Genomic DNA, 20,706 nt, shown 5'->3' with positions numbered 1-20,706 from the left:
TGTTGCCAACTTTTGGAAAAAAAATTCTCATAGCACGAGAGCCAAACAGTACTCTTACTTTCTAGATATGCCTCGTACTTTGAGCGGCGTCACTAGTTCTCCGAAATCAACCATGACAGAGTGTTGTAATACATTTTAGGTAACCAGGAAGCCGACCCACCAATCAGGAGAACTCACCGTAGAGAACTTGAGATGTCACAGGCATAATCACATAACTTTAAAAATAATATGATACATAAAAAAAATTGGCTTAGTTTGATAGTTTATTAACAAATAATAAAAAAACCACTGAACTTCTTCATTATGTACAACATACTTTTACCCAAAACGCATAAAATATAATATAAACACCTTTTACGATTCACTGTGATCACTAATGACGTAATGACATAAAATATAACATAAAATACAAAATCTGGAGTATTTGGATCTGGAAATGGACATTGTTCTAATGAAGCTCAAAAGGAACTCATTGTATTTGATGGTAAAAATCTATCGTACAAATTAATATAGTAAATCAAAATTGGTAAAAATATCTCTTGATATTGTGTTTAAAACATAAATAAAAATTTGCAAATTGTAAAAAGTGACAATAAACTGAATTCACTTCCTAAGCTATAATCACCGAGGATTACGTACATTCATGTCAAACACCAACTCTGAAGGAATAAATCCTTTGGTTTTCAGCAAACACCGTGAATCTGCCATTACCATCTCTTGAATACAGGATATACGACTTCAAAATATTATATATTTTTATTAAAATTTAAAAACAAATAAACATTTTTTGTGGAATAATATTACATTCCAGATGTTTTTTTATATGTTCAATAATTAACAAAGAAAATTATAAAGATGATTTCATTTGTCGACTAACTAGTAAAAGATATTCTTATCACTGCACGTACTACTATCAGATAATACCCATTAATATCCAAAAGTGTTTGTTTAATAATAGTGCTTAGAAAAATTTGATAATATTTCAATACCTATAATTTATTATATTGACTGTTATAAAAGTACATATCACAACACATAAAGTTGAGTAAATTCTAATCGGTTGTGATCCAGAATGGAACCTTTTACCTCATATTCCTTATCAGTAATCTTAGTTGTTGAACTACAGAGGCAATTCAATTATGATTTTAGATACATCAGATTTTTTACGATGAATCAAAAAAGGAAAGTATATATTACTAAAGAGAGTGTTTCTTAGTTTTAAAAAATAAATATCTGTAATAATTTATGAAATATTATTGATACAACGAACACTTTCAAATCCTTAACCAAATATCTGTCTGCCTATCTTGAGATAAGATCAATTTTGAACAAATATTGTTAAGCTAATATTATTAAAACTTTTGTACTTACCTACTTTTTCTCCACTAAAAATATCATGAGACTGATATATTTTTATGTCAAAATGTGACACATCAAAGACATTCCGGAAACACAAATGATATTAAACTGACGTGAGATGACATGTATCAACCACGCTATATTTCACGAATAAATCACATCCAAGATTTGGTATGTAATTGTTATTGATTAAATTGTTATCTAAGTGAATCTTTCATTTCATTTCTCAACTGATATTATCATGAAATGATTACTACACTAATCGATCAGATAAATATTATATTGATCTGCATGATCTTATTTAATAGATGGTAAGATTTTTAAGTAGAGCAGATAAAAATCCAAGCAGAATTGTGAAAGAAAGGTCATAACCAAATAATGTAAATACATACTATTTGACAAAATTATGAAATTATACTGGATCATCTAAATAATCCAACTGATTCTAGATTAACAACTTGCACTCACAGGAATTATTGGTATGTTCAACACAAGTAAAAGTTGGGTGATTTTTTTTATTTCACAATTACCATACTCCTTACGTACAGACTTTTACTTTAGGCCCTTGGAAAGATATTTGAAAATCTAAATCTATATAATGTGATGTTAACCACTCCAACAAAATTATCTAGAGAGTTAAAGAAATATAAAATATGTTGTTACCATTTTTGTAGACCTTTTATGATGAGATAGACATGATCAACAACATTGAAGTCCGAGACGACAGCAGCCTCCAATGAGCGTCTTCAGGGCGCAGTGGTAATTTTGGCTTGGACACGTACTGCAAATGCCTCGGGAGAACCTTATCTCAAGTTGCCTCTTCTTCACACCTGTGTACTGGACCTGGAAGGCTGTCCATGTCGATTTTTCAGATTTACTCGGCAGAACTAAGGAACGCGGGATCGACGTGGGAAGAGGCAAGAGGGGCGGGAATCAGGAGTGGGTGTGGAAAAAAGAAGACATGATCATTAAAAATGATTACTGAATTGCAGTAAATCTGTTATAAATTATTGCATTATGACTTAAAAAACAGCAGTTTTAATTTTAATATAGTGAAATAACTTTTTATCAAAAAACAACTTTTAATATTCATTAAAATATACAGTATTGTATGTAATACAATTGTTTAATTTATCTATATTATACTTATTACACATAACTTTGAGTTATAAATATACACAATATTATATATTATAGTTTTTATATCATTTACATAATATTAATCAGTAATGTTAATGCTATTGCGGTGCCCAGAAATATTAAATACTTGTACAAAAAATAAAATTTATCCATAATATAACAGGAGTTAGTAGATTTTTTGCTAGTCTAATTCAGATAGCTTTAAATAAGAGGGAATTATCGGACAATTCAAACTAGAATATTCTTGCTACAGTAAATGGTTGATTGTATTAATTTATATGTAAAGTCTTATTGATTTTCATAGTTTATTTTTACAATCTATTTTGCTCTATTATTTCAATTTCATTGTAAAAACTTCACTAATGCTTTGTGGTTAAAATAAATTGTATTACCAATATATTTTTTTACCTTTTATTTAGTATATGAATTAAAATTTTAGATCTTTTCTGGTTTTACTATCAAAATGTACTTTACACATTATGTCAATTTTATTAGTTAAATAAAATTAATTTAAGTAACCACTACATTTTGTCTACTGTCCACACTGCAATTATAATTTTAAAAGCATCAGTTAATAAAAATAAAAAGCAAACTTACAATTTGGTGCAAAATCTTACATTATAATAAACAATAATTTATGATTACTTTTGAAACTAAATTACACAAAATAATTTTTGACAAAATCCTTTTAATCTTGCTTTTAATATAATTATTCACAATGTTGTGCTTTCCAAACAAATACTGTTTTAGAATAAAGCAATCCGGTTACATAATTCATTTATTAGAGTTAAGTTTGAAAATTCCAAAACGTTCTCCTTGATTTTGTAATATTGTGACATTTACAAAAGGGGGTTTCAAAATTGATTCCATTTATCACTAAGACGATGTGTAGTTTCAAATCCATATACACATTGACTTACTAACATTATGCTTTGTATTTTAGATATAACATTTTACACAACTTCAACATAGAGATACACAACTTCAACATAAACATTTTACACAACTTCAACATAGAGAACCACTTTTTATCATTGTTACATCTTTACTTTTAGAATTTAGGTTAGTGATTTACAGCAAATCTCCGTTTATCCAACCATTCATCCGGATTGCCAAAAATGATATTAAATAAACAATAAAGGAGATGTCGCGGCCTCCGTGGTGTAGTGGTCAAGACGCTTGACTCAAGCACAGAAGGCTCTGGGTTTGATTCCCGGTGAGAACACAAAAAATTTGTGATTTTTCTCAAGCTCGAGTGTTCTGTGCTGTAATTCACCACTGTAATTGGGCCTACTGGCCTGTTGTGGTGCAATTTTTTTTAAATCTATAATAACAAATAAATGTTTTCTTCGTTGAAGCAATTAACTTTGCTGGACATGTTTAAGTAAGTTTTAATGTGATTCCAATTCGCCATATTATTTTAAAAGCAATAAAATTTGTCTTAGAGTAAATTTACTATTTTCTTTCAAAACATTGTCTTAATTCAATGGTTAATCCAACTATTCGGATTTCTGCATATCCGGATTAATCCAGATAGTTGGAGTTTTACTGTATTTCATTTTATTTTTTTGTGTGTGTACAAAATACTGTTTATATTTTCGTGCAAGTCTCCTAATATCACTTTTACTTAACATGTACATGGAAAGTAATGAAATTAGTGAGAGGAAAAATCTAAATCTAAATTCAAAATAAAAGTACCTACCTAACTCATTACAAAATCAAAATTCAACACTAAACACTCTGAGCTGGGTTCTTTTGTTTTACTTATTTTTTTATTCCGTCTCGTTTTAACATGATTTCCCAAAACACTTATATTTTCTTACTTGATTTCAATTTATTCAGTACAATTCAAAAGATTTAAAAGCAACTATCTAATTGAGATAATAATATATGTATTTATAATGAAAAAAAAAAAAATTAAGATTAAAAGACATCAAGACACTGTCGGGTTTACATACATTCAATGTAAAAGTAGAAGAATATAATATTAAGACGTACAATATTTATTTAATTTAGGCAGATTTTTGAGTTGGTATTATATATATTTTGCTTTCTGGCAGGGATAAATAAAGATCTTTAGAAAAAATAAAACATTGTTTTCGCATTTCAGAATAGTTTTGGATTTTGTTCAGGAAATAAATTGAATTAAGGAGTTTCATTTCAAAATTTGAAAGAGAATTGGAAATATAATAAAATCGGGACAGTCTGGGGTGTTATTATGAACCTTCTCGCAAGGGTAGAGAAGATTTCTACTTGAGGATTTTTATTTTCTGTGACTACACTTTGCTTTATAAATGGCCACTGATGATTAAACATAGAATAAATACAAACTCGTGGAACAAAACATGATGATTTTCATTTAGAACATTATTGTGACCTTAAACATTACCCAAAACACTTAATTAAGTTGAACTGACCAAACAATGTCAATTATAATCATCAATGTGCCCATATATAAAGCAATGTGTAGTCCAATGCAAAAAATTAAAATCCACAAATTCCCAACGACCAGAAGATTTATAGCACCCCAAGAATCATTACAAAATTATTTTTTTAACTACAGTAGTTAGGTAGTTAATTCTGTAGTTATTTTATGTATTGTATAACAAAATTCACACTTTATATTAAAACAATCAGCGTCATAGCTAGGCTCATGAGCGCTCCTGGCAAAATTTTAATTTTGAGCCCCCCAAGACTTATTTTCTGGGAAAAGTAAGAGACAAGTCTGCAAAGTGCGCCCCCCCTGAGGACTGCGTCCCCGGCAGCTACGACGCTGAAAACAGTATATTTACAGCCATAATACTTTAATGTTTTCCATCTCAACTAGTATTTTCTTTTGTAAGTAACATTTTGAATTTGTACAACTCAATATTTTTTATTGAAATATTTTCCAATGTACTGGCAGTCAAATTTAGATTATATAATGGAATAAATTAAAAGTTTAATAAATTTAGAATAATTTACATAGCATTTTTCATTTATACACCAAAACTGTTGTCATAAAATTGTTAATACAAATTAATTTATACATACAAAAATTCACAGCATTTTGCAAAGTAAACATATACCTAATTAATTAGCAAATATTTTTTTGTTTTAGGTATAATTTTATAAATGAAAACACCGATCATTAAAATAAATATCCATGACTTTGCCAAGAAAATTTCGACTGGTGATAAAAAATAATAATAATTTGATAATTGACAGCGAAAGACAAGTTATCTTTGACACAGTTATGTGGTCTTATTCAATGTAATGTTAGATTTGCCAAACAATGTACGTATTTGTTTTATAATGGAAATGACTATAATCTATCAAATAGTAATGTATTATTTATAAAAGCCATACATATTTATTGATGATAAATATAGAGTGAAACAATGGACAAACTTAAGAAAAATAAATAATTCAATCAACCTTATATTTTATTTATATCGGACGCAAGGCGTTATTGCAATATACAACACTAAATTGTAATTTTTTTACGTATATTTAGTTATTTGTAGCTTGTAACATTGATTATCTCATCATTTTTGTGTAGATAAATAGATCCACTTAGAAATGTACAATGTCGAGTTACTAGACTTTTAATATGTAGCAGACTATTTCCAATAATAATAAAATTCGAAAAGATTGGATAAATTGCATATTTTTAAGAATTTGAAATCAAAGAAAAATGTATCCATTACACTGGCATTCCTAACCACTCTTTATAAGCCAAAAAATAAATAAAAACAGCATTCTACACTTGCAAAATACAAAAGTGCAATACAGATTAAGTATTTTTTTTCTTCTGAAATATCCTGTTATTAGGCTACGGAATAATGAATTAAAAAGACATGCGCTTTATGTGTGAATATTATCACCTGTATTTTAAAATGAATTTAAGATTATTTAAATTAGAAACATTCAAGATCATTAAATTATTCCAAACATGTTTGTAATTCAATAGAAATATTTCGTGTTCTGTTGATTTGTATTGAATCTACAGTTTCTCTCAAAGTTATCAGTCTAGTTTGTACCAGATGTTTCCGGGAAATGAAATGAAATACGCAAAACTATTTCATCAACAATATATATAAAAACAATGTTTTATCTCTGCGATAATCTATCAAATTAAGCATAGTTTATGATGAAAATGTCTCAGCACTTCTAGCAATGAAAGACAGATGAATAAAAAAAATCATTTTAAAAACTTGTAAAAACTGGTTACATACTTGAAATATATGTTAATTATAATAAATATATTATTTATATTGAAATACATATCGCCTATGTAAGTTCAAAACAATACAGCGTATGAGCCAAAAAAATCATAATAGTTTTTTTTTACATTTTCAATAGAATGAGACAAGCCACATTGTTTGGTATATTTAAATTTCAAAATTGACCAATGAACAAATTCATCAACAATTCTCTTAATATAAAAATATATGGATAACATCGCACCTCGAGTGTAAAACCTTAGTATGTAGTTTAAAGATATGAGGGGTGTGAAGATTTTACTTTACTTGTAAAACTGTGTTTTTTTTGTTCATGTTTTGGTTTAAACTTACTTCCCTTTTACACTTTCAAGCTTGTGACAAATCAGAAGGTAATCTTCAAAAATGGTCAAGTCCAAAAATGAGTTTCTTTTTATTTTCAGAATATTTTGGTACATTAATTTTCGAGCATCGCTTTTGCTTTAAATGTATCAATATCGCTTCTATTTGCACATAAATTTAATGTTTTTAAATTAATTCATTTCAAATTTGGTCCAGTCCTTCGCTGTTCTGCTTCAATATAGAATTTCAGAGCCGAAAAGTCACATTTACTCAAATATAACAAAAGCGGACTTGACCATTACCTCCTGAAATCGTCTTGATCATAGAACAACGACGTATGTGATTTCCTTCACCTTTACATGAGAGCAGTGTAATTTATTTTTTACTACACTTTATGCCACAACTTGGTAAGTTCAAAAGTACACAATTTGATACTTAGGTTAGTTATATATTATTCATTATTTTCAAACCAGAAATATAAATTCAAGATCAAATATAAAAGAAAGTAAACGTCGGATTTTTTGCACATCCGTCGTTGTTCTATGATCACGACGAAATGTGATTGTTTTGCATTTGAACCTAAAAAATTAGAAATTTGAACGTGCTTTAGTTTTATACGCACGTTGTGGCATATAATGCATAAGTGCACAGATAGCTTTGCTTTAGAACAGAATATATGAATTTGCTGACAAATCTGTTGAAAATTTTGACTGAAATGTAAGTTGTTTTACATTCCATCATCTTTTAAAACATTGTTAATTTAAGTTAATTATTTTAATACAAAACATGTTGCATGCGTATTTGATGATGTGCAGATTGTTCTATCTGTATTAATATAAGGCAGAATAATCCAAAAATCAACCAGTTATTTATAAAATCCAGTTAAAGAAACAATGGCATGTTATATTATTATTATTATTATTTGTTATTGGCGGCCTCCGTGGTGTAGTGGTCAAGACGCTTGACTCACAGACGGAAGGTTCCGGGTTCGATTCCCGGTGAGAACACAAAAATTAAAATGTGATTTTTCTCAAGCCTGGGTGTTCTGTGATGTAATTCACCGCTGTAATTGGGCCTCCTGGCCTGTTGTGGTGCAAAAATAAAAAAATAAAATAAAAAAAATAATAGCTAGCCATTATTGCACTCGGATATAGATAATAATTCCATTTTAGTGATGTGTTGTGTTATAAATAAATAATACAGTCTCATAAAGATATTGATAGTATCATTTTCCACTCGAAAGATAACACAAGAACCCGATGATTACAAAGATTAATATTAACACATGCCTTTATGTTTACTATGACTGAGCATAGATGTGCATACCGTACCTGAGCAATAATAGTGGCACAGTCCAGAATTTATATTTTTAAGTCTGTATTTATTTTCTATCCACATAATAGGATATTTTAACTTTTTTTTACAACTTATTTTTTAATAAGCAAAAAATTAACATAGTAATAATATTTTTTTTCATGCGACGTCGGATAATTTTGGGGCCAAACTTCTACGCAATGTTTATAAGTGCAATCGGCGGTCATAACGCGTGACATCAAAATGACGCGATGCCAACTGTGGGCCGTTTTGTATATGCTCATTTTTAAACCAGAAAATTATAAATGAAAACTTGTTTTGAATACATCTATAGTTATATCATTAGAATCATAAAAATCTGCTCAAAATATTCATCGTATTTTTAATGTTATTCCTGACTTGTGAAAATACCCTATTATAAAAAATATTTATTTACGAGCCTTGAATTAAAAATGTTATATTTTACTTACATTTTTACAATATTTCAAGCAATAGTGGCACTATGATCATGTGCCATTGTTATTATGGTAAGCATTTGTCACTAGACGGCACAAGTGAGCAAACTTGTTGTGCCTAGTTTTTTAAGAATGTATGTTAAGTTCAATGATAGAGTGGGTGTATGTGTAACTGCTCTCCTGAAAAATTTAGTTTTTTAGTTGTCACTGTTATTCCCAGAGTGCGATTTTTACTGTTATTTTTACATCACAATGTGGGAGAATATGAATTTATTGCTGGATTTAATTCAGAGTTACACAGAATTTTGAAATGAACAAGTGCAAAAAATTAGAGGGCAATTTTATACAAACAACGTGGCAACCTGTCAAGTCAAAATGGGGAAATAGCTTTCATTAAAAACATTTTATTAAACCTCATTACACACTAATTTGTTTTGGAAAAAGGTGTCTGGAAGCCATAATTCGTTCTATAATGATTTCATCACTTCAGTATTCAATTGTTTCTAGTCTAACAAAGATAATTTTGACAAAAAAAGTGAGATATAGTTGATATGAATTGCAGAAAAACTATGTACAATTCCTTGTATTGATAGAAAAAATATTTTTAGTTTTTTGTGAAATTCATTTAGATTTTCCTTAAATTGTATCAATAAATGGCATACCATAGAATGGAGAATTTTGATACTATGTTGATTATGATTTTATTGCTTGAAATTCGGTATGAGCAATTTGCTCATTGGATTCTTTCAATCTATTTTTTTTTTTTTACAAATAAAATTTTAAAATAACTGACACTATTTAAAAATAACTGACACTAATTGAGGAGGAAATAATTGAGGCTTAACGAGATTAAATACATTCTGTTCAATTAATAAAAGTGAGCCGTAAGTACATTTCTTACTTGTTATCAAAAAATTCAAAGTCTCCAACTAATAAGAAGTTTTTACAGGACAAAAATTGTATATATAATATCTATTTACATTATGAAATCAATAAATAAAACTAATAAAATAATCATCTGTAGATAAAGAGTGGTATATTACGTGACTATAAAAGACAGGAAATTATAAAATTAGTATCTAGGCCTCAATCAAAATAGCAACAAAAAAAATATTAAAAAAAAAAAAATTGACTTTAATTTTCTTAGGCAGTATAAAAACACATGAAATCATTATTCAATGCTACATTAAAAAAAAAACAAAAATAACGCCAACAGACCAATAAATTAACGTGGTTCATTATGTTTTGAATAACAATATTGACATTGACTACAGCTCGATGAATTAGGAAACGAAACCCCGATCATTGAAGCGAAACAGATCGTGTTTTAAAATATTATAAGAATAATAATAAATACTTGTAATGCTTACAATCATTTGACAATGGTCAAAAGTTTAAGAGAGTTCGTTGAATGATAAATAATGGCTAAGTTAGCATTTTTGGCATAGCATTAAGAATAATAATTTTATAATGAAACTTATGACTCTAAATGTGAATTGAAGGAACAGAAGAATACATTTTAAAAATCATACAAATGTTGATTGCTTATTTAACAACAAATAATCCATATTTAGAATTCAAAACTAATTACTTTTTGTATTAATATATAAAATATTAAGTTAACTACCTAAATTTTGACATAGGTGACTTGGTTGCTAGCTAATTGCTTTTATTTTTAACAGTTGACCACCGCACTAGGATAAAGGGGAAAATATTGACCATCTGATAAAATAGAGTCATAAGCAAAAAAAGCAGCATTTCCGGGAGAGCCTAAAAACTAAAATAACATGTCTTGAAGCCATATTATCTTTTTTTTTCTTTTTACCCTACAAAGCAATACCGATGTGTCATACATATTTGGATTTGAATAAAAAAATGCTGCAAAGAAAATTTCGATTGTGACAGAGAAAATAGTTAAAGTATGACACTGTTTGAGAATGGATACATTCAAATAAATGTTGTTAGGGGTTAAATCGCTAAGCATAATGATATATTTTTCCATGATTTATTCTGTATATTTAACTCGAAATCAGACTTTTTAAGTTATGACTCCATTTTATCGGAGATGCGATATTGTGACAATTTCATAACAGATAGGAGATTTCAATATTGAATTAAGATAACTACGTATAAATATTTTCACAAAACCTCGCTATAATTTCGTAGTAGTAAACATATAAATATGTTTACTTTTGGTGTGGCATGCAGTATAATTAGCAATCTCTAATTTATTCAACTCAGTCGTCACTTCCTAATTAGATATGTTCTTTTGATCAAACCGCCGTTATAATTCTTAAATTAAATTTCATACAAAGTTTTATTTTCATAATAATTTATAATGAAGTGTTACGAAGTGAATGCCGATTCAATTAAAAATATTAAATTTCATACGATCATTTCTGGACAGTTTCATAATCACCGCAAAAGCAAATCTCTTTGGTGGAATCCAAAAGTTAAATATTTAGATAAACATTTCGAGAATATAAAACACTTAACTAAAATGGAACTGATAAATTTTTCAAGGATCAATTCTTTGGGAGACAATGTTTAAGCCGTTAAAAATATGTTTACATTACGAGTGATGTAATGAAGAAAAAATAGATAAGTAAGGACAATTAGTATTAAATTCATATAAAGATATATGTTGATTAAGTAATTAAATGTTGTGGGACCTTTTACTTAAACACATCATACGTAAGAATTGAAATTTGAAGTATTCAAGAGCCCACATAAACACAATAGAAATTTAGCAATAGATAATATTATTTAAGTCTTGTTCACATTTGATCGCAAAGCTCTTAACAAACAATTCCTGCTTTGACAGAACAGATACATTACGATTAAGTCCATTTTATAAACACTTAACGGGAATCACAATAAGTTTGTCGAGGGTGACTGACAAATAATGTAACACCATTTTCACTGACGTCGCACCAAATTTTTATATCACTTTGTAGAACTGTTAGAATCTTATAATTTCTGATTTAACCACATTGAAGGTACAGAATACAAAATACGGAAAATTATTTTAATAGCAATTTTAACAGCCAAAAATTTGAGAGAGCATTAAATCTGCGGAGGTTGAAAAAGTTAAAAAACATATAACATTTATATCAATAGAAACATGTAACTGGCGGCCTAACTATGGATTTAAATATGATTTTTTATTTTCTTCAACATCTTTATTCCTTTGATGCTTCTTAAATAAGAAACTAAAACTTAGGTTAGACCGTCATCTTTTATTATTGTTTTTCAATGTTGAAACAACAGGCGGTCTCTGTGGTGTAGCGGCTAAGACATTTGACTCATGCACGGAAGGTTACGGGTTCGATTCCCGGTGAAAACACTAAATCAAATGTGATTTTTCCTCAGAGTAATAACCTAATAGTCGCCCATATGGAAAAAAACCACTCTATGATTGTTGACCACGAAGTGAGCTACAGATTACAGCAATACATTGGGTTGAAAATTGCAAACGCTAACCGAAACCGTTAAACTAAAAACCAAACTAAAACAAAACCAAAAATTTGGATCGCTTTTGTTCTATGCAATAGAGCTTAAGGGTTGCTCTAGAGAATTATTACTCGGAGGATTTTCTCAAACCAATGTAATTGGGCATCCTAGTCTGTTGTGGTGCAAAAAAAATAATGAATGCAATGCGAAAATGTATTTTTCATTACAATCAATCGATTTACTTAATGAAAGAAATTGACTATTAAAAGACTGTGCTAAAAAAATTCTCCAGAGACGGTTCTGTAATGTCGTATTACATCAAACAAAAGATGACAAGCTTTTAAATACGGGTACTTAAAAACAAAAATTTAGCACATATTTTTACTGTTTAATAACCTATTTTACATAATTTGTAAAAATATTCATATAATTTAGGCCTGTTATAGCAAAATATGAAATTGATTTTTTTTCAATAAGAGAGAGATATATCATAGCTTCTATTTTATGTAGACTCATGAAACGTTATAAATTTAATTATTTTATTAATCAACCTTTGGTTAAAACGGGTACATAAGTATCTTAATAAAACTCATTAGATTCTACAATTCAAATGTAATAATTGAAGACACAAGTGGATAAAGCTGTTGCGACAATAACAAAAAGCAGAAATATATGGGGTTGAAGTTTTGAACACCAGTATGATTACATTATTGATAAAATAACACCTTCATTCACTGTCGAAATTGTTTTTCTGCTACTTTTTTACGGCAAAGATAGCTTTATGTGAAAGGGCTGTACATAAAACCTTTATCAATGTAAAAAAAAAACATAAACAAAAAATTGCGACATAACGCTTTCATGAACTCACGCCATCAATTATAAAGAGAAATCTAATAATTCAAAAAAATAACAACCATGTTTGCACAAATTAACATAAAATCACATTATTCGTTATTGCTTTTTGCCTTCGATGCGGTCAAAACAGAAATCTATAATTGTTGATATTATGGTTATTGCAGGCGATCATACGCCCGTTTCCGCTTACGCTACAACTGGTACCAGTCGTCCTGCGCTCTCTGGAGCCTCTGCAGGGAGGAGCGCACGTGGCGGCCCTGCGCCAGGACTACGGTCTCCCCCACGGGGCCTTGGTAGCCCCCCTCGCCAGCCCCGACGCCTCCCACGGAGGCCGACTGGCGGAGCCGAGACGTCGGCCTTCGGCGGGTGTAGATTTCATCCAAATCGCGACCAAATCTGAGAAGAAAAAAAAAGAATTAAATTTATTTTATTAATTGTAGAAATCACACAGACTTGGAAAATAAATAAAGGGTATAAATATTGTTGTCTCAATTTGGTTACAACCTAAGCGAAACCAATAGGTAAAATAACCCACTAGGAAACGCATGAAACCCTTTTTCAATTTTTATACATCTTACACAAGTTAGTTTCATCAATAATATTTTTAATATGTCTGTACACAAACGGTGTTTTCCCCAAGATTAACAATAAGTCATTTCAACAGAGATAGAAAACTTCTTTGTTTTCCATTTTCAATGCACAAAATTAAAAAAAATATTTTATGCATTGTGACTGAAGTATTGTTTTTTTACTGTAATAAAATTGTAAAATCACTGCCCCCTTGCTACAAAGCAACATATGTTTACATCAGATCTGATAAGACATCAAATACCCATTCATTTAAAGCTACTGGTTGAGTGGTATTAATACACTTTGTTTATCAGTAGCTTTATTGGTCCATAAAATGAGATAAAATTGTTTCAATATCTGAATTTAACATCCTGAATAATAGACAGCATAAAAAATACACTACAGAAAACTCTAGTGACGGCGGCATATTAAGGCTAAGCAGATAAGGGCCCTGACGATGGGGCGCTAAAAATCAGTTTGCAAGACACTGAAAATAAAAATATCAAACGAGTTAAGTTAGGTTAGGTTACCACATGTTAACAAATTTTAAAGACAAGGAGAAGCTGGTATATAAAAATTACATAATTTCACGGGTAGCTATGGAAACAGTACAATTCAAATTTTGAACCCCCAATATTTTACAATCCATTTAACAAAAAAATTGAAGGAAACACTAGATCTACTATAAACAGTTAATGGAACAATATTATTATTGTGTATTATAAAATTAAATTAATTATTTTGTAAATTGTCAGACTACGCTGGCTCAGAAACGAGTCTGGAGAAACTGATATGTTGTGTTTACTATTTTCGGTTTTTAGATATAAAAATTCTTACAGCAATAAAATTAAAATAACTTAAATTATTCGAATGATATAAAAAATCACAGAATTGTTGTATTTTACCTACCTAAACTTAAATAATACCTATTGTTTACTTATTTTTTTGCCTAAAACTGTTATAGTTATTGAAAATATTTAATTAAGTACTTAAATGGTTTTATGTAATATTTCATCTTTATTTATGTAAATCTATAAAGCATAATGTAATAGCGAAATTCTGAGTTTTGAGAATAGGTGTCTCCGAAGAATCTTGGGTGTGCGGTGGTTTGACTTTGTGAGGAATGAGGTAATAAGAGAAAGGACGCAGCAAACTCCGGTGACAACTGTCGTCAAGCGGAGGCGATACTGTTGGCTAGGCCATATACTGCGGATGCCTCCTGAGAGCCTTAACCACGCTAGCCTACTTTACAAGGCATCAGGTTCTCGACATTCTTGAAGTCTGCTACGGACTGTTCGTCGGCAGTTTATGTCAGAACTACAGAACCCAAACCTGACTTGGGAGGACGCACAGAAGCTGGCAGCCGATAGAGACGCATGAAGGCTCTTTGTGGACACCATATGCTCCAACTAGGGAGCGGACATGGAATGATGATGATGACGATGATGATAAACTTTTGTAATGAAACGCTTGAATTGTAATTTTGTACCTGTTATGTAAAAGCTCTCAGGGCGTATATAATAAATGAATATTCATTTTTAAAGAATGGAAAAATTTGCTCGAAAGCGCCTACAAAGAGTCTGCAGACATTTCTGTCGGCTGCTAGCTCGCATGCATCCTCCCAAGTCAGGCTCGCGTCCCGTAGTTCTGACATAAACTGGCACAAACAGTTAGCAGCGCACATCCAGGACGTCGAGAACCTGACGCCTTGTAAAGTAAGCAAGCGTGGTTAAGGATCACAGGAGGCATCCGCAGCATTTGGCCCAGCCAACCGTACCGCCTCCGCCTGATGACAGTTGTCACTGGAGTTTTCTCCGTTCGCTCTCGTATTTCTTCATTTCTCACAAAGTCACACCATAGGACAACAGATTTAATACAAATGAAATATTATCAATACAAGTGCGCCTAGTGAAAGAGACAAATAGAAAAAAACGGGAAATAGTATTAGTTTAGATAAAATAATTTGATAAGGTAAAATTAAAAAAAAAAACATTTTAAAATATAGTCTCCAGACAAAATAACGTAAGCCCTAAAGTCCATCACACTTGTAGCTTATGAAAATGTATGTACACAAGAATAAAGCTACCTCATTCTTGAGTTTACTCAGAAAATTATTACTTTAAAAAGAAGACAAAGTTATTTACGATAGTGATTTAAACATCACGTTTTTTAAGACAAATGAAAATAAACTTTTCAAAAGACGCAAGACGCTGTATTTTGATGTTAATTGAAAATTCAAACATTTTTGCAACTGTTATTTCTAAAAACGGCAGTTTTACGATCCACTGTTTACATTATTGGCGTATAGACAAATTTAAATATTTTTTACACAAAGAGTAATTAAATTTTAATGTCAAATAGCTTATTACAATAATTTTCCAATTGAAATAATAATTAGTGGGTTATATTATGTTATGATCGTGAATTTGAAGAAAAATTTCGGATTGAAATTCTCTTATGTATTTATATAAAAATTGTTTAAAATTTTTTAACTTTGTACTATTTTTAAAAGCGAATCAAAATTATTTTGTGACATTTAATATTATTATTACAAACTGTCAGTTAATCGATAAAAAAAGCTTTTTTTTTTGTAAAGAATAAGAACATTGATTTCTTATGTTTTTTTATGTACATAAAATCAAAGGTGATGGGTGGTTGGCAAAATGCAGATGGATGGTTATATATTACATCAAATTGTAAAATTGGTTTTAAAACCATTAAAAAAAAAAATTAATAATAATTTCCAGTTGCCTCGGTAAAGTCGCTAATTAAACCAGCCAATGACAGGCCATAAGCCCTGTAAATGTCTAGACATCCATGTTCCCTTCTCTTAAATATTCTCCACCTCTCTTGTGAGATGTTAAAATACATATTGAATACATCAACACAGTTTAGGATATGAAAGATAGCGATGTGGCCTTTAATGGGGGCCTATTTGTAAGGAATCTTTACCCAGAGTATGCAATCGATAGATAAGAAAACTATTTATAAATATTCTCATATTTATTAGACACAACATGTATTATAACGGGCCATGTATAATGTACAAATTGTACATTTTAAGACTTTTTAAAATCAATATATTGCTGCTCTTACTATAATGTGTCATTAATTTTGAAGATGTTTTTTAAATTGACTTAAATTTATTGTCTTATATTTCACTTTAAGATTCTTCTCATCGTTTCTTTGAATCCCTTAAAATAAATATGTGTATATTTATGTTTTTCCTTTTTTTTAAATGTTATTACTAATTTATTTTATTTTTACATCTGAGCATGTTTTTCATTCTTTATTTCAATTCTTAATTATTAATTACTCTTACAAATTTTCTTCAATTTTTATATTATTTCCATTTGTCACTCACTACAAACTACAAACTTTAAAATATCTTTTTTTCACTTAAATTTCAATTTTTAAACAACTTTCATTTATGTTTTTCTTTTCCCTTCTCTTTTTTATACTTTCATAATTAACCTTACATATAATTGCTTTATAATATGGAAACTTCACTGGTCTATTGGAATTAAGTCTAATTGTGTAAAATATTAAACTTTGTAACTGTACTGTTTGTTTCCTAAATAAAAGAAAATAAAAAAATATGTTTTTTTTAAAAGTGCCTTTTATATTAATATAAACGATTATTATGAAAATGGCGGTATATAAGTTATTCATGATAATAATAACAGTTCCAAAATCATAAATTTCGAGGCGAAAAATAAAACAGAGATAAAAAATCATAAGTTAACCCTTTCATAACCTTGAAAAAGATCCATCTGCAAAATGATAACATGATCTTTACTAACAAAACGGTGATAATAGAACTGAGTGGATTACCAAGACAAAAATTAAAATATGTGAGCATACAAACATACGCAAGTTAACTTTACATTATTTCGTTTTATGTCTAATATCGTGCACAGTTAAAATAAGCTACTAAATGCAATCAATATTTTATGTCACTCGGACAAAAAAATTGTAATACATTCAGATTTTGTAACAAATAAATAATGAATGGCATGAATGAAAACAAACATCAAAACAGTCAATTAAAATTTTAAAATATCATAAAATTTTCTTACGTATTTATTTATTTGTTATCATTGTTGGTAAAATATATGTATACTTATTGACCTTTAACATATTGTGTGAAAAACTCCCTCGAGTCGCTGGGTGGTAACCTGAGTTTAGGAAATGACCGCCTGATAATCACTGTCTCTTTTCATCTTATTAAAATTATGTGTGGCTTGCTTAGTGATCTAATTAGATTATATTTCTTTCTCTCAAATTAATGTTTTATATATTTATTTCGGGGTACTCAATATTTTGTCATTTTCGGAGATACAGATGGACAAAATATTTAAATATTTCTAATATGCCTTGATAGGTGATTTTTTCTTATATATTAAGGTTAAAAATAAAAAAATCATAGTAGTTGCCGAGATAATAATAATTAAGTGCAATTTGCAATGTCGGTTACATCACAGGAACAGGCGGGTTAAATCAATACCAAGGTGCAGAAAAGGATTTTTATAACAGGACTGTACAAGTAAAATAAACACAGTTTTTAAATTTATTATAGAAATATAAGTGATACTTAAAGCCACAAATTTGGAATAACCAGTGACAGAGGTGAATTAAAGACCGAGAGTAATCATATAGATTTCGCTTATACAAAAAAAAAATGTCAAAAATTAAGTTTATTTTTAAATTATAAAAAACACAATTTTAATTTAATTTAACTCTATTACTTTTCTTTCCCTTTCACTGTGAGTTTGGCTAATTATATTTAGGGCTTATGACTGATATTGTCATTCTTCCTCACCGGCCTCACGGCCAAATTATTTTGGTATTTATTTTACACAGCCCAAAAAGTTTTACATAATTACGTACATTGTTTTGGAGTTGATTCAAAATAAAAATGTAATGTTCATTTTTCATTTAAAAATTGTTAATCGACTCTCCTTGTAATATTTGAAGTATTTAATATGAAAAACACGTACCACTTTTGCTCAGAGAAATGTCTCTTTTGTGGCCCCAAGAGTGTTCAATGTCCCGGATGAACATATTAAGTCCTCCAAAACGAAAGGCATTTTCAGAAGTGTACAAGACTGGATTTTGACTAAGGGAAGAGACCATTGCAGGAGACTGCTGCGTGATATTGCATAGATTGATATACTATTAAGCGTGTTGTCCAGATGTTTATTGAAATATATGTTTTTGTAATATTTTTTTATTTTATTTTTGCTGTCATTTAATAATGTGTGTGCTTCCACTTTCCATTTTGTTATATCCAACTCAACAAAGGCTCATGACCTCATAGAATAAGGGGTACGTTTTTTTTTTGTAATATACATACATGTATTCCTATGAAAAAATAAATAAATATTCACTTAATGGCGCATTAGTCATTTAGCCTATTTACAGTGAATATGACCTAATATTACAGGTAAATATGGGGTACTGCGTTTCATTTTGTCTTGAGGTGTAATTATTATTTAATTTCTTTGTCCTACCTTTAATATTCTTTAATTGTATTTTATTTCAATTGTACTTTTATATATTTTAAAGAAATAAATTTATGCTTGTTAAATGGACGAAATAAGTCCATAAATAGATAAATAATTATATCACATATGGTCACATATTCGTTTTTTGTAAAAATTGTTGAAAAACAAAATGTCCTCTAAAATACAGGGTACCACATTGGCCTTGACCACTATATGCAACATGAAAATGCTGATAAGGGTAAAGCGGAGGAATATCTTTGTAGAAAAGAAAATATAAATTAACACAGCATTCAGTCAAAGAGGTTCGGTCCACTGCTTGTGTAGTGTACAATCTACTTTCATTGTCCATAAGGATAATTAGTAAATGTACAATCTACTTCTATTGTCCATGAGGACAATTAATGTTCCTATAAAAAAACAGTCAGCAACCAAAGTGTCCCAATATGTTAGTCAGAAAATATTTACTTCAAACCACAAATTACAGTTGGAAGTGAAATTTTGAAAAAAAAAAAAAGAACGTTGTGATATTATGTCCATATGAGAAAAGTATCCACGAACCTGTTTTAAACAAATAATACAAAAAACTGTAAAATAATAAATGTAAATAAACACAATAAATTTACTCACTCGCTTTGTTCGCTGGTTCGTTTGACATCTTTCTTAATAATTGCTAGAGAGGAATCCACTCTGCTGAGAAAGTCGTCGAAGGTAGTCTTCTCGTCGGGACTTCCGACAGGCATACTGGAGGCACTCGGAATTCCTGCGATGGACGCTCTGTGAGTCACCGCCGCAGGCACGCCGGGACTCGCATCGGGAGAGAAACAATTGTCTTTGGGAACTGGTATCATCAAATATTCTCGTAAAAACAAGCTATCAGAAGCGAACAGTCTATTTGCTCGCCTAATCTTCTCAGTCTGAAAAACAAACGATCACAATACAGCCATGACATTCACCTAGAAAGTAATTGTTAGTGCAAACGTCATGTGATATTTATTTTAATTGCAGTTACATGAACAATACGTCAGTCACTTACTGTCACTCCGTATTTTAACGCGATCCCTTGTAATGTGTCGCCCTTTAGAACGATGTGTTTGATCAGATCTTCCTGTCGTTTGACGTGATTTGAGGTGCTGCCGTACCTTTTCAGCTGCCAACCCGAATCTCGGATAGACTTTCTTTCGTCAAACAGCCGCTCTTCCTCCATGTTTGGTCACAAAATCACAAATGAAAACATCTGCGATTTGCGATTCGCATTCTCTTTCGCACGAAGTTCACTGTAAAGTACGTTTCAAGCGATAAAATAAAATTGAGTAAGTACTATCGTGGACATTTACAACAAGGAATTCTGGGGCATGATGAGAGATGGAGAAAGAAATGATTATTCATAATTCCTACTCGCTTTGTTGCAGCAATGACATCTTGATAGAAGGGTACACAGCTCAACATTTAACCTTTGTTTCTCCCCTAAATGAGCAAAACAAAATTACATAATTAAAAACCAGCAAAATA

The 20,706-nt window shown here is 29.8% G+C and overlaps 1 protein-coding gene and 1 long non-coding RNA gene across 3 annotated transcripts; one reads left to right on the top strand and one right to left on the bottom strand.

The window, feature by feature from the left end:
• Positions 1-1,388: 1,388 nt before the first annotated feature.
• LOC148274243 (uncharacterized) lies at positions 1,389-12,096 on the top strand. Its single transcript, XR_015824346.1, has 2 exons — positions 1,389-1,530; positions 2,034-12,096. It is a non-coding gene; the product is annotated as an uncharacterized LOC148274243 (long non-coding RNA).
• Positions 4,058-20,687, bottom strand: LOC148274242 (lysM and putative peptidoglycan-binding domain-containing protein 2-like). 2 transcript variants are annotated; one of them, XM_088237404.1, is made up of 3 exons: positions 20,231-20,680; positions 19,825-20,111; positions 4,058-13,516 (listed from the first exon to the last, which is right to left on the bottom strand). In XM_088237404.1, the coding sequence occupies exons 1-3, from the start codon at positions 20,399-20,401 to the stop codon at positions 13,312-13,314; spliced, it is 663 nt and encodes a 220-aa protein (XP_088093530.1). In that variant the 5' UTR covers positions 20,402-20,680; the 3' UTR covers positions 4,058-13,311. The 2 variants fall into 2 exon arrangements, with proteins under 2 accessions (XP_088093530.1, XP_088093531.1); XM_088237405.1 differs by lacking the exon at positions 4,058-13,516 and adding an exon at positions 13,755-14,177 and having other exon boundaries at positions 20,231-20,687.
• Between the last annotated feature and the right edge of the window lie 19 nt (positions 20,688-20,706).

Source organism: Micrasema longulum, unplaced genomic scaffold (assembly GCF_059751315.1).
Source record: "Micrasema longulum isolate JH-2025_06_02 unplaced genomic scaffold, ASM5975131v1 h1tg001716l, whole genome shotgun sequence".
NCBI classification, from domain to species: domain Eukaryota; kingdom Metazoa; phylum Arthropoda; class Insecta; order Trichoptera; family Brachycentridae; genus Micrasema; species Micrasema longulum.
Note: the sequence above shows the minus strand (reverse complement) of the source record. Positions and strands in the feature narration are given on the sequence as shown.

Excerpts from the sequence above, each read along its gene's own strand:
- LOC148274242 (XM_088237404.1), bottom strand. The coding sequence starts at position 20,401 with ATGGAGGAAGAGCGGCTGTTTGACGAAAGAAAGTCTATCCGAGATTCG. Across the intron at positions 20,112-20,230 it reads CGTTAAAATACGGAGTGACA|ACTGAGAAGATTAGGCGAGC; the intron begins GTAAGTGACTGA and ends TTTGTTTTTCAG. Across the intron at positions 13,517-19,824 it reads CGAACCAGCGAACAAAGCGA|ATTTGGTCGCGATTTGGATG; the intron begins GTGAGTAAATTT and ends TTTTCTTCTCAG.